Source organism: Balearica regulorum, chromosome 2 (genome assembly GCF_011004875.1).
Source record: "Balearica regulorum gibbericeps isolate bBalReg1 chromosome 2, bBalReg1.pri, whole genome shotgun sequence".
In the NCBI taxonomy this organism is placed as follows: domain Eukaryota; kingdom Metazoa; phylum Chordata; class Aves; order Gruiformes; family Gruidae; genus Balearica; species Balearica regulorum.
Genome location: NC_046185.1, coordinates 19,583,764 through 19,598,516, shown reverse-complemented (window position 1 = coordinate 19,598,516; position 14,753 = coordinate 19,583,764). Strand labels below are relative to the sequence as shown.

Sequence of the window (14,753 nt, the reverse complement as noted above, 5' to 3'; positions counted from 1 at the left end):
GTTCTGTCTCCAGAGCTATCACAGCCTGGCAGCGTCCACCAATAAATCTCAAGATCTGTATCAGAAGACTATAATTCTTTGCTTTGATACTAAGAGTCATTGATCTTTGGCCAGTGAAATAGGTATGCAAGTACCATGAAATAGGATAACATCCATTTCAGTTGTTATTTGACGTCACCATCGAGCCTCATAAAAGAAAGTGCAGATGTTAATGAATTATATTTCCATGAAAAAGTTAATACCGATAGTGTTTTCACATCTTGCAGGTGGCTCCGTAGAAAGAACCCAACTACTTTTTTTTATTTACTATATCAGCATTAGTGGTATCACAGCCAGCACAACACAAAGCATGTAGACACCTATAGATGTACTAGTCAATTAGAAAGTGTAATTAAAGAAATGAAATTAACTATATTATACTCACCGGGCTTTACAAGGCTTGTCTTTGTCTCCTTCTTATATCGAGCCAGCTGCGGGTTCCCTTCACTCATTGTCCCTGGACTGAATTTCTTCCTGGAGAAGTCTCCATCGCTACCAGTGCAAAAACTGATTGGACTGTTTCCAGCATCAGAAGGAGTCTTAACTGGAGATACTGACTGGCTACTAGGACAGCCAGTGTCATCTGAAGAGAAAAGGGAAAACATCAAAATTTCTAACTAGTAAGTACATGAACATGAGCAGACTTTAAAAAAAAGAATGTTTGGACTACAACTGTTTACAACTGTTTACAGTCAGTTACTCAATATGCACAACCTTGGTGAGAAGCTATTAGTTTCTCCCATTTTGTGAAGAAGTCTTGGATACCTTATGGCAGACTAAAATGGCCAAGTGCTTGTTTCACTAAATCTGACAAAACACACAATCAGGGGCTACATAATGAAAACTCAGATCTAAGGTAAATTCTTTTGACTTAGCTAGGTTAGGGAATATTATGGCATGAAGAAATGCACATAAGACACAAGAATGGCTTGTGTAGTGCACACTGGATGAAAAGCAAGCATGAGCCACATGCTCTCATTCAAAGTATGTTCCTATCTGAACAACAAGTGAACACCCTACAGCCCATATGCACAAAGTCAGGATTTTCATTTAACTGGAATTAAAAATGGTTTCTCAAAATTGTTTTTTCCTTTTAAAGCAACCATGATCACAGAGCTTATCCATTCTTGATAAGCGGCTGTGAGATACCTGGTTCTGAAGAGGGTGCGTTATACACAGACTGCTTTTGTTTAAAGCAAAATTCCTCTTGAGGGCACACCAGTGCTTCATGGCATCAGCAGCACCTCGGGAACAGACCCGCATTCCTGACCTCCAGGAGTACAAACACTCCAGCTCTAAACAATTAAATGCAAAGTACGAAGTCTGAGTCCAGGTGAAATCCACATATCAAACACTCCCTTCATCTAATCACATCTCCTGTAATCTTGAGTAATCACAGCTCCCCTAAAAGTAATGGTGGTTTTAGAGATACACAACAAAACCAAGCAAGCTACTCTTGACACTGGGAAGCCTTGAATATTTACTCTCTTGGAGAAACGTAATTGTTTGTTCTTTCCCAGGACAAAATGAAAGCTGCCATCTTAATTATGCAACTGCACTCTGCTCCCGGTGCATTATCTTTACCTAACATGAAACTCAAAGAAGTACCTGCAACTGAGCCAAATAATTTGCATGACTATATTGCACTTGCCACTTCCACCCTGTTCATAATTTAGGTCAAGCCTGATCTTGCAATGACCTTTACATGGGCAGATTGTTTAAAAAGTCAGTGTATGACTGTGCATTTATGAGGCAAAAAGGCCACCCCATAACTATCTAACCCCCTTCCCGCCCACCCCTCCTCTGCAGGGAAGAGCAGCTTTTGCTATTGTTAACTATAGGCTCCCTCAGTACAGTAAAACAACCTCAGCCTTTCATGTGAACCAGTTTTTCTCCATGCCTGGCCAGTGACTCTACCTTCACCTATTTGTTCCAATGTTCTGCTTCTCGTTTCTCCATGTCCTGCCTCCGATGCTGAGCAAGGTACCTAAAGGTGCTGACTGTCCAAAGCACGCTATGTGCACCAGCACGCAACAGCAGCCGGCAGCCTGCGGTGTTGCTGCCCCGGCCTCTGCAAACCGCCAGACGTGGTGCCGAGCCACGGGGGCAGCCCGGCCTCCTGCCAGAATTACCTCCCGAGGCACAGAAGGCACTAACGGTGCAAAGCACCTAATCCAGTTTAATCGTCTTGGATTCCTTCAAACCAGCTCAATTAAGCCTACAAGCATCTCCTTTTGCCATCTTGCTGCTGCCTTTTGCAACTCAGAATTAGTTCCTAGAAAAATAACGGGAAAAAGAAGAGTGCTAATAAGGTTTTCAGCCCAGCTCCACATTCATCCTGACTACAGCAGGATTGCTGCCCACATGATTTTTAGTTTTTTATCCTTTCCATTCTCATCGACATCACAACATAACTCAACATAGGGAGGAGAGAAGGTGGCAATTTCCTCCCAAATCAGCACCCATTTCCTTTTCTCAAGGGTTCAGAGTCTCTTCTGCAGGCTGGATGAACACTGCCTACAGGGCAGTGGATCAGCACGGCTGAGTGAGCGTTTTAACTGCCATTAAGCAGCTCCTTTAGCTATGTCCAAAGCACCTTCTCTTCAGAAGCACACAAACATTTATAATCAAATATATTCAGAAAAAAGTGCAGGTTCATTAAGTTTATTTTTAATTATGACCTTTCCATTTAGACCTCTCTCTATGTGGCACTATTTTCAAAACTTTGTGGGTTTTTTTTTAAAAAAAAAAAGACAAACTATTTACTTCATTTCTCCACCAATAAAATCACTGCAATACCTGGACAAGTTCTAAGACCTCACAGATGTGTTTTATATGGGAGACTTTATGTACAAATAACTCCCAAAGCTATAGAGATGCTACCTGGGAGAACCTCAGGACCTGATAAAACCTTTAAACAATGAAAGAACTAAGTGTTAACAATTCGGGCGTTAAAACCCCCAAATATGTAAAACTAAGTGCAACGAGGAAACAGGGTAGCTAAAAAAAGTATATTACAAAAATAACTATTTTAATGACTATCCCCCCACTATGGCCTCTGATATCACACTGGTGACACTCTGTGATCAGAATATGTCATATCTACATATCCTTGTTTTACCCTTAAGGACTGGGGCATCTGTTAAGGACCAGATGAGCCTGGCACAAAGCACAGCAGCTCTTCTCTACTCATACCACTTGTGACCTTAGGCACACCAATAACCAGGTAAGCATTCCCACTACAGCTGAAGTAAATGAATGATTTTATTGCACTCATTCTCCTCTGATTGTTTGTTATTTTTTATATAATGTATAACTTCTACTCCTTCTACCTAATATTAGCCAGAAATGTGAACAAAATCATAAATTTTCCAAATCTAGGGCAAGCTGCAAAGAAACATTTTTTTCTCTGTCAGCTTTTTGCAGTGCCTTTTGAATAATCAAAATGTTTACTATCACAGAAGGGAACGGCTGCATACGAAACGCTGGTGCTCACCACCAAAGGCAAGCAAAGCTCTGCTGTACGCTGGGGGGGATCCATCTCCCAGCCGACCTGCAGCTTACCCTTCTGGCACAAGGAAAAACCCTGGTGAACACTGAGGGGCTATCCAGCTGCTCAGTGCGAGCCAAATTGCCTGCACTTATCTTCGTTCTTCCCTGCTACCGAAGCCTTAAAGGGCTATTTAATTGTGTTTGATATTGTAGGTGAACAGAGGAGCAGCAGACTTCTCCGCGGACCCTGACTGTGCATCAAGCTGATGCCCGCTCCGTCCCGCAGACAGCCGGACTGCCCGCCCTGCTCACGGCCGCAGCAAACACCTCTGCTCCTCGTCCGCAAGAGGAAGGATGCAACCACAGCAGTGGGGGTTCAGTATTTCCCACAGACCTGCAGGCTCCTCCAAAACCCTGCTGACAACTCTGATGGAAGGAGGTGAAGACCTCCACCTGCCCAGAAATGGGCCAAGATAAGGAATCTATCTCCAAAGTAGGCAGTGGGGTAACAGGAGCAGATGAGCCCATGGGATTCACTTTCTGCTGAAAAAAATGTGAATCTAGTTTGCAGCACGGTCAATTAAGGATTCAGTCCTACAACTTGGCAGGAGTTTTGCCCCAGTAAGGATCCCAGGAATACAGATGGACCTGATTTACCTTTTCAGGCACGCAAGCATCATGAAAATAGAAGAGAGAAAGGTGGCAAATTCTGCTGTGAAAGCCCATAGTTCTGATCTTGCCTGTATTATTTACTTGCACGAGAGGGAAAAAACACATGAATTTATAACACAAGGCATTCATTGCTTTCTTAGCAATATTCATGGTGTCTTTTTTCACAGTGGCCTCCTAAGAGCGTTCTGGGAGTAGACTTTCCCTTTGAACATCAGCTGGATTTCATCACTGAAACTCTACGTCCAACCCCTCTCCCAGATCAGACACGCTTGCCAAGTTTCAAAGCCAAGCACGGGATAGTGTCTCCTCAAACAAACAATCAGGGAAGTTGCTCAGAGCACTCTGACATTTGCATGCACTGACTAGCTTTCAAATAGTAAAGTCAAAGTATAAACAACAGTGTTAAAGATAATAATACTCTAGCAGCTGACAAAAATATTGTTCGCATAGACTCTAAGGCCATATGTTGTGACTTGATAATTTTCTCTGGTTTTCTGGGCACAGACACTTTAGAAGATTCACTGGAATATGCCTTAGAGCGTTCTTTAGAAAAATACTGCCTTTTCCTGAAGACTTCAAGAAAAACTGAATTTACAACCTCCTTATATAATCCATCCAAATAATTAATGATGCTCTTGCTGAGGAACCACTGACTTATTTCTACTTTCACTCCCAGCTGCCAGATCTAGTTATGCACTCTTATGAGTCTGAACTGTCCATCCCCTACCCAATCCATTGTCCCACTTTCATGTTCTCTTAAGGTTCCCTTGACCAATGTTCAGGCTGTACATACTCTGTAGTTGCACTAGGAAATGTGGATTCCAGAATTAAACATGGGCCTCTAATGAGCTTCTACCAGTTCCATGTACGGAGGCAAAAAACCTGTTTCCTGACTTTTCCTAATGGCTGCCTTTCCATTCATCCCAGGATCTGTTAGTCCGGGTAGCCACAGCTCTGCCAGGATGGCACACCGCGAGCTGGCTATTGACGGTGAACCACCGAGGGTATTTCAGAATTTTTCAGGATAATCTCCCAATCTGCTTGTGTCCTCCACATTTTTGATCCCCCACGTGCTGCTTTGGTCTTCTTTTTGTGACTGGTCTTGTAGCACTGGGGTGTTTTATGCATTAATGAAAGTTTCTGACAGACACCAAAGGGAATAGATCACCTAGCTTCCACATGCTAAGGCTTTTTCTGTTTTAAATCAAGAGAAGGAGGCTCCTCTGAACGGTGAGTCAGAACAACAGCCCAATTTAGGCTTCTCCAGTCATCCCACGACTGAGTCATTGTCTGGAGCATCTCATCTCTTTCCGTTGACTAGCACAACCACCGTACTGACTTGGGCAGCTGAACCGGTGAGGTGTAAGGGCTCACCGCCCAGTCAGAAAGCATTGCTAATGGGAGATTCACGGTATCATTATGGAAGAACTGGGCAACACAAAGGACCACAGCAAAAGCAGCAGGATGAAACATAATAGTATAAAATGAGTAGTAGACATAGAAAGACAGATGTGGAGCATATTCTCATGCACACCATCAGACTCTCAATAAGCAGGAGTCTAAGTCCTACCTCATCACAACACTGAATGGTCCTCTGGAGGCACCCTCACCTGCCCAGCAACAATTTAGGGAGCACAGTTGAAGCTAAGAAGTGTGAATATTCTCCTCAGCCGTTATTTGTACTAAAACATTTTGGTTTTACTGCAGCCATTCTAGTAGGTGATTTTATGTACTCTATAAGATTAGTCATTTGCTACAAACAATCTGTCACCTGCAAACCTGTAAAATCACACAGACTGTTGAAAAAAAATGTAATAACTTCATTAAAAGTCCTGTAACTGCTACTATTTTTCGTCCTTTTGATCAATCCTAAACTAATTTTACAGCTATTTTTAAGATCTGTTGGGGTTGGTATTTAATAAAATTAATCAGAATATCATGTGCTTGTGAGGCAAGTGTCTTTCTTACCAGAAGTCAAGCACATTAAAGCAAAGCAGAAGAGCAACCAAAACTATAGCTCTGTCAGGAACAGAGAGGAGGTTTATTTGACAAGGCCTACTTATACAAAATCCTGCTAAGCAAATTAATTCCACATCGAATCTCTATGTCTCTGCAGACGGAACTTGAATTAACCATGCTCCATTTTGCCTGTGAATGAAGGCAGGCTAGCAGCTCCATCACTCACTGAGGTCACCTAGAGAGGCTGTGCAAACTCTTGTCCTTGAAGGTTTTCCAGGCTTGGATAGACAAAGCTGAGGTGATGTAGTGCTGGAAACACTCCTGCTTCAAAAATGAGGCTACAACCTACAAGCTTAGGATCATACTTCTCTTTTACGTTTTTTAGATAATTCCACAGCTGGGAACCACCCTGTTTTTCCAAGTCCATCTTTCAAGTTGGAACTACTGATCTTAATTTTCTAGTCATAAAATCTAACCCAGTAGTGAACTAAGTAAAATCAACACTAAACATCTTCAACTCCTTCTGACGGTTACTGAGGTTCCTGTCATTAGTATACAGGCAACTTTACACCTGTTCCTCACCACCCCCTTTGACCTTGCTTCCATCATACCCAGAGGCTGACCACTAATGATCACTACTGAAAATTTAGTATGGAAGCTGCTCACTGAATTTGGCAAGAGGTCCTCTCTGGTCACTCACAGCATGGCATAAATGGTGACAGACTCATATTGTGTAGAAGAGGTGAGAGAAAGGTGAAAGAAGATGGACTGACCCACTCCTAGACCTTGGGCATCTTTTACCATGCAGTATTTCCCATAAACATGTCCTTAAAAGCATCAGCTCTTGACAATAGCTAAGTTACACGGAAGCAGCAAATTTTAATTGACTTTGGCTGCAAATGATGCCTCTACTAATCTTCCTTCTATTTCAACATTTCACTCATAACCAGGACTGATGTAGTTCTGGGAAACCATCTGAAAAAAGGACCATATAATTGTGGTTTACTGGCTTTGTCATTACATTTATAGTACCACTAATGGCATTAGTATTACAGAACAAAAGCATCAAAGCTTTTGTAAAACTATCAATAAAAATAATAATACTGTTACCAGGAGAGCGCTGTGGTCAGGAACAGCACAGCTGCTAGAGTTTTGATATCACATCACAGATAACATTTGGACGAGGGCTTTAAGATGATAAAGGACTGAAAATCTATTTGAAAATTTTAAAGAAAAGTTTTAACTGAAGGTCAGAAGAGGAAAGAGACTGAAAAAGAGAAAGAGTTTTGACTGTTAGGCACTTTAGTAGACCTCAGTAACCTCTTCTGAGGCCAACAGCTGGAAGTGGAGCCACTGCTGCTACCTCTGGTGAGAGCGCCTTGACTACATCAAGTGTAAAAAATATAACCCATTTCATATCAACAGTATGTGAAATGTATGTATATATCGATAGGTTTCTCTGTGTGGTTTTACGTGCTTAATCGAGTTACGTAGCAAAGGAATATAAATAACCTATGCAATTCTGAAGGTACCATTTTTGCAAATAAAAATAGACCACATCATAGAAATTGTACCTGTTCCTCAAATGGCATAACATGTTCTATTCCTTCATCCTCATATAGCTCTGCCTCCATGGCTGACAGCATATCACTGTGACCCTCACAGTTTACCTTCTAATGATGCTTGGAAACCACATATATTCTAGCCATTGTTGGTTTATGCATTCTATTTTTATTTTCTTTTTTATTGCCACCAAACCCAGACTGGCACTTTGCATCACCACAGAACTCACTCACTGTATTTGGTCATACATATATGTCAAAACACTGTTCCAGAATTTCAAGGATGTATATTAACCCTATAAATGTAGGGTTAAAACAGGTCATGTAGAATTTAAGATATCAAGATTCTCTTTTAATAAAAAAGGAAATCAAAGACTTCTGATTAAAGGTTCATTTCTGCTACAAGTTGTGAAGTTCTTCAGTATACATGGCAACATTCAACTCAATAGAAAATTGCATGAAAAGCGCTTTAAAAGCATTAGATTATGCATTGGTGGTGAAGAAAACACACGATACAGTTTAGAATTCAGTCCGTAGTGCACAGCAAGCTGCGACAAACAGGGTGGTAGAAAGGGTGAGGTACTGACTGTTCTCAGGACACCATCCAAAATGTGCCGAGACAATGCAAACTCCTCGACTGACCTCAGGAGGCTCTGGGTCAGGCTTTAAAGGTTCACAGTGCTGACAGACACAGAAAAAGGTGACAACAAACATTCGAAAGGTCAAATATTTTGGCTTCCAGATGTTGTTGTGTGGCACAGGAACAAAAGGACCGTTACTCTGTAAGAGGGAATAAATAGTGAAGTAGAGAGGGAAGCAGGAAAAGGCCAAAAACTGCGGAACGGGCAGGCTTTGCTCTTTAGTACCTAGGCACTTTTCTCATTTCCATGTTTGGAACAGATCTCTGCGCTGCAGAAACAGAACTGGTGCTTAACAACATGAAGCAATAATAAATTATTGCACGTAAGCTGGCCCAGCAGGAAATTCTCCAGGGAAGCAGCAGTGAGAAAAGGAAGCATGTCACCAGTGTCACCCTTGTGCAAAGGCCATACGTGCATTTTTGAAAGCAGATTTTGTTTCAACATTTTTGTAAATTAATATCACAGTCATTACTGAACTGCCTTATGGAGTGCTGCAAACAAATGTGCCAGAGAAGACCTCCACCACAGAAGTCTGAAAAAATGGCAAAAAGACTGTGGAAAAGCATAACATAAAGGACTGCAGGAAAGAGAAGCTAACTTTCAGTATCACGTACTTGAGCCCTTTGAAGCCTATCTCTGATTCAGTAACTCAGGCTAAAAAGACAACAAAGAAACCAGTAAGGAACTATTTAAACAAAATATTTCTTCTTACAACAAGAAACAAGAAGAATGGCAGAGCTCACTGTTTCCCTAATAATACATACATATGTATGTACATAGAGACATACATAAATAATAGAGGTAATTATTTTTGGTAATTCATAATAATTCTCCAGCCTCAATCTGTTGATTTGTTAAAATACTCAAAATTTATTTTCCTCTATCTTTTTCTATTCAGAAATATATATTTAACTACACACACTTTAACAGTGTCGCCTCCAAGGCTAGATGGTTTACAGGAAAACCTAATTCAGTGCTCTAGCAAAGAAATTATTTACCGGAGTGTGAGAAGGTACAGCATTTTGTCCAGTAACACCCATACAATGCTTCTCCTCTGATCTGTGGCTAGCAATATGATAGCGCATTCACATTGACTTTCATAAGCCTGCCTAAAGCCTATATGCTTTTTTTCAACATATGCACTGCAAACTCAGGCCCAGCATCCATCAACAGCTGGGCCAGTTGGTAAATAATCTCCGAGTTCAAGGGGACCGTGCACAGGAGCCAGTGAGCAGGGCAGAGCAACACTGAGATTCCTGTCGCAGCACTGACACCCCGGGGCTTACAGAGCAGCCGCGGTACCAGAGCATGCTTATTGTGCCACCCATGTAAATAGCAAGACTTTAAAAAAAAAATCTTTACACCAGAAAAGAGCAAGTTATGAAATAAGCACTGAACCCAGACCTTGAAATTTGAAAGAAAAAGCAAAAAAGCAGCTTCGAGTCATTTTTTTGAAAACTTTGTTGGAGTGAGTCACAATCATTCATCTACAGGGCCACCACTGCTTTTCAATGGCCTGTAGTACTATGCAGTCTAGTTAAAAAGGCGGCTTGCAGGTAAGCCCAAGAAAAGAGGAACCGTTTGCTACGGGAATAAAACAGGTCCTCGGGCTCATAAAGTCTTTTGCTGAACTGATTATTAAATGCACAAGTGCTTCCTGCAAAGCTGCATCTCGGTTAGCAAAGCACTGCTGCATTACCTGCTGAAATTCAGGCGGCTGGCTCCTGAAGAAAGGCTGAGGGAAAGCTTGGGCGTCGTTAGGAAGGCAGCGTGTAACAACTCTTCTTCATAAGGAAAAATTTAAAAGCTGAGCTATTCAGAGGCAGAAACTAGGAAAAAAACGTATATCCCAAACTAGCTTCCTTTGAAAATGAAACGCTAAACAGACTGTTACTGAGCTTAGCATGTCCAGGCTGTCTTCGATCCAACGCGCAACTGGCTTGCTATCAAAAGGACGTGTACACAAAAATGAAGGATAACGCCCCGCCCTGAGTGTCTTATTTCTTACAAGGCGAACACTGTAACTGGAGTTACAGCAGCCCAGCAGCCGCTCTGCCGTGGACCTGTGAGCGGACGATTTGTTTGCGATGTTTAAAACCGCGCTCTCCTCCCCGCTGACCAGGTAAGTGCACGCAGCCGCTTCAAAGCAAAGTGCAACTTATGAGGAAAACACGCATGACACGGGCAAACGCTCGGTAGCAGCTGAGCCAGACGGAAGCTGCTGGGAGAGTGTTTTTTCATCGTTTGACATCATATGAGTTCTGTGGCCGACATCCAAGCCGAAGGAGGGCAGCGGCTGAAGGAAGAGAAGAGCTCCTGTATCAAATGACAAACAGGACCCCAGATGCGCTAAGATTTTAAGGAAGAATTGCGCACGGTGAATACTGATATAAAGGCTCGGCTTGCCTACGCAACATCCAGAGAGCATCCATGTTCACTTGGCAGAAACTAAGAATATTAAAAACACATCTTGTCAGGAATATCACACATAAGATTAACAACAGCCCCACTGTGTTTCATAGAGATTTACAACCAAAACCGACGTAAAGTCAATTGCAGGTAATGGACCAACACGATCAACTGAGTCTCTGATCAAGTCACATGAGACAAAGAGGGAGCTGGTCGCACAAATTTAAAACTTATCTCAGCTAGAACTAACAACTTCTGCAAAGGAAACTAAGCATTAGAAAACAGCATCTCTTGTCTGTTGCCAAGAGGTATTTTTTGCTGTTGCCGCCGTGCTCGCAGCACTGCCGGTTCCCAAAGGTTCCCCCTACCTAAACCAATGTTAACAATACCTGGAAGACCCTACTGCTCTCATTTAGAGAGAAAGAAGAACTCCAAGCCTTCACTTATGCTTTGGGACCAATGTAAGCACCCAGGGAAAATGGACAACCTCAGGAGCTCTAGGGAATCAAGCAGGAAATACATATTTAAATGGACAAGGAAAAAAAAATCATTTCTATTGGGGGAAAAAGAAATCTAATGATCATAACACTCGGTGTCAATGATAAAAGAAGAAAGGTAGAGAGCAACTTGTCAAGAGGAGGGTAAGGAGGAAAGGAATTATTCCAGGGGTCAATTCACACTATCTGCTGCTTATCAAGAACCTTTTGGAGTTTAACGCTCCAAGCAGTTACAAAAAAGACATTTATCCAAATGCCCATGAGCTTTTTCATACTGCCAGCACACTATCGTTCATCATATTATTCATCTGCTCACCTCTTCCAAATTTATTACTTGCTAATTTTAAATACGCTTTCTGCACACGCCACTTCTCAGTGAAGATGGTAAGTACCTAGCCAGGCATGTGGAGAGGCAGGTTAGAGGCTGCAGACCCTCCACTCACCTCTCCACACCGCTCTTTGTCATCCCCTCCCCAGACACAGGAACCAGCAGCCACCTGCTACCGCCAGGGAAATTAAATCTAAATTAGACATACCGTGATAAGGAAGGATCGTAAGTGGAAGACAGGGAAGAGATGTCAGAGAATGAGGAAATCAAGCCAGTGACTGTTGTCACACCTGCATCACAGTGAAAGCCCATCAAACCTGTCAACACCACAGCCACATACAGGGACGGAGAGTGCCCTGGCTGATCCTTGGCTGCGTAAGGTTTGAAGACTCACAGCAGTCAGTCTGGGTCGTCCATACCTGTCTGGGTGCTGCAGGCAGCTTGAGAAGCGCGAAGATCTCATGGGGAAAAAAGTCAAACTAAATCAATGCAGCATTCATAGAAGAATAAAAGACGAATAAAGGAAATAAAAATATGACCAGTTGTTCTTAAGAGGCAGGTTAAAAGACCAGCATCACACTTTTGAGTACCTCTGTGAAAGGCGCCTTAAAACTGGCAAGCCGTGAGATCAGACACACCCAGAGTAACTACAAAGCTCTGCTGGGACTCCAGACACAGCCCATATAGTGCACCAGGACAGCAAGGGTATTACTTTGGCAGTTCTGTGTTGAGTAGATCTGAAGAATGTGATACAAACCCAAAAGATACCACAAAAGAGAATGTCAGTAACCAGGATGAAAGGCTTGTCAACACACAGGGGAAAAAAATCAGGATAAAAAGCAGCCATTTGGGAGAGATCATAAAAATAATGTATTTCTAGAAAGCTTCAAAAGATTTTACTTCTTTGTTTCTTACACGGCAACGGGCAAACTCAAAGAGGTAAGGTGGAGGGGTTCAAACAGCATGGGAAAAAGACTTCAGCATTCTTACAACCTATGTTGTTTGTTTAACGCTCTGCATTGTTCATTAAACAATAATCAAATAGATCATTCCACTGAGCCTGAATTGCAAAATCTATCCAAGCTAAGAAGGAAGTGGTAGACTCAAACATGCATATTGTATTCCTCATTTAGGAAAATTGACTGTTCTTGTACACAGTGTTCACTACACTGCTTTTCGTTAAATAATCTGACCCACTGTAGTGAAGACAAAGATAAATAGGAGTGTTTCTGGCTGTTCTCGGGAAGACCTTTAGTAATTTAAATACTTTATGAACAAACAAAAAGGAAGTTCAGGAATTTGCTCTGATATTAACTGTTACAAAAATACTTATTATAATTCAGATTTTTAGTTAGACTGTTATGCTCTCCAAAATACTATTAAAACTGAATTTTTAGTCCATCAAAATATCTTTAAAATTTCCACACACACAGAGCCCAAGGTGTTCATGATGCGACCCTCAATGCTGTTCTCCATGTGTATAATGTCATACATGGTGAAGAGTTTCACTGAATTAAAAGATTACTCACCACTAGTAGGTATCTGAGTCATTCACTGCTAGTTGAGGGACTTAAATTGTGCTAAACTATACACAGAAGAAATATTTAACATAAAAAATCTGGTTTCAAGCTGTCCCTGACATAAAGGGATATACTCATTTTGAAGAGCAAATGACACTTTCGTGGTCTGTGGCTGGAGAGCAGGAATTTACTTCTCGTATGTCACCTAGCCATTGCCTTCTCTATAGAGAAGACATCATGCCCAATTCACACCTGGCAACGTGCTTATCAGAAGCCTGAATTCTCAAATAAACAAAACTCACTTCAATATGACAGTGAAAACTACACCTACGTATTTTGTTTTGATTCATGCATGGAGTTCATTGTCAGAAAACTAAAAAGAATTGCAGTATTTGACCCATGTCCGATCCCCTTAATAGGAACTCCCTTGTTTTACAGACTCTGTGGCTTACTGGCTTTTAAGAATGCCTCAAACCCACGCTGCAGTTTTTAAGGCAAATCTTTCTCTTTAAAGCAACTATTCTGCCGCAGTAAAACCGCCAACTTTTTAGCGGCGGATAGCAGAACTTGAAATGGAAACATCTGGTGTCGCTTACAGACGTGTATTAAAAGAACAGATACTGGATTTCCCTGGAAAAATCAATGGTTGCCCTTCTTCATCTGCAAAGCGGGGATGCTCGATACGAGCCCGACACACGGATGCTGCGTCTAGGGGTGACAGCGAAGCCTCGGGCTTGGTGTGATGGGGCTCACCGTGACCCCCAGGGTGAGGACTGTGACTGGGGTGGGGGGTGGTGGGGTGTCTGTTTGCGGTACCTGAGCAGAAGCTGTTGCTGCTGACGGTCCTGCCTGAACACCCGGAGGAACTGGGCGGGTTGAACTCCCGGCTCTCTTCCTCCGAAAAAGGCGACTCGGAAGCTGGGGATACCTTCTGCTGCGGCCGGAGGACCAAGCGGGGGATGCGGCTGCGGGATATCTCCTTCTCCAGCTGCGCCTTCTGCTCCTGCTTGGGAAGGGACACCCCGGCGTCAGGGACCCCTCGGATGTGCCCTCCTCCTTCCACCATCCTGGCAGAGGGGCAGGCAAATCCCGGCCCCCCCCCCGCCCCTCCGGGGCGGGGGGGGGGCCGGGATTTGCCTGCCCCTGCCTCTCCTCGGTCCCCGCAGCCATCCCTGCCACCCATCCCCGGTCCTCACCTTGCTGCTCTCCCGTAGGGGCCCCATCTTTCTCCTCAATCACCGCGCAGCCGGGGACAGGCACCTGGCATGGGCGAGAAGGATGCGCTAAACCGGGTTTTCTGCTCCTTCTGCTGCTTCTGCCGCTGCGGCGCTGGGGGGTGGCGGAACCCGGGCCCGGCCCCGTCGCTCCCCGCCCCGACACGTGGTGCCGCCGCCGGCCGCGCCGCCGCGCCCGGAGCCTCCGTTCCCTCCCGCCCCAAGGGCACCGAGCAGGTGCGGGGACGGGGACGCAGCCCCAGCCCCCCCCCCCCCGCCTCCTTCCCCCCCCCGGGCCGGTTCGGAGTCCCCGGGAGGCAGCAGCATCGCCTCGGCAGAACTGGCGGTGGGCTGCCCCCGGGAGGCAGGTTGCCTGCCCGCTGCCTGCCCCTGCTGCCTGCCCCTGGTCGCAAAGGGCTT

At 43.7% G+C, this 14,753-nt stretch overlaps 1 protein-coding gene across 5 annotated transcripts in view; it reads right to left on the bottom strand.

The window, feature by feature from the left end:
• The window catches only part of SYBU (syntabulin), a 43,209-nt gene extending 28,708 nt beyond the window's left edge, over positions 1 to 14,501 (bottom strand). The window contains exons 1-3 of one of the 5 annotated variants that reach the window (XM_075743478.1): positions 14,316 to 14,501; positions 13,936 to 14,125; positions 425 to 622 (exon numbers count right to left, since the gene is read on the bottom strand). In XM_075743478.1, the coding sequence (XP_075599593.1) occupies positions 425 to 622; positions 13,936 to 14,125; positions 14,316 to 14,342 (415 nt within the window). In that variant the 5' untranslated portion in view covers positions 14,343 to 14,501. Of the gene's footprint in view, positions 1 to 424; positions 623 to 10,064; positions 10,303 to 13,935; positions 14,126 to 14,315 lie in introns of those variants that run through there. The other 4 variants (XM_075743476.1, XM_075743477.1, XM_075743480.1 and 1 more) reach the window with 4 other exon arrangements.
• Between the last annotated feature and the right edge of the window lie 252 nt (positions 14,502 to 14,753).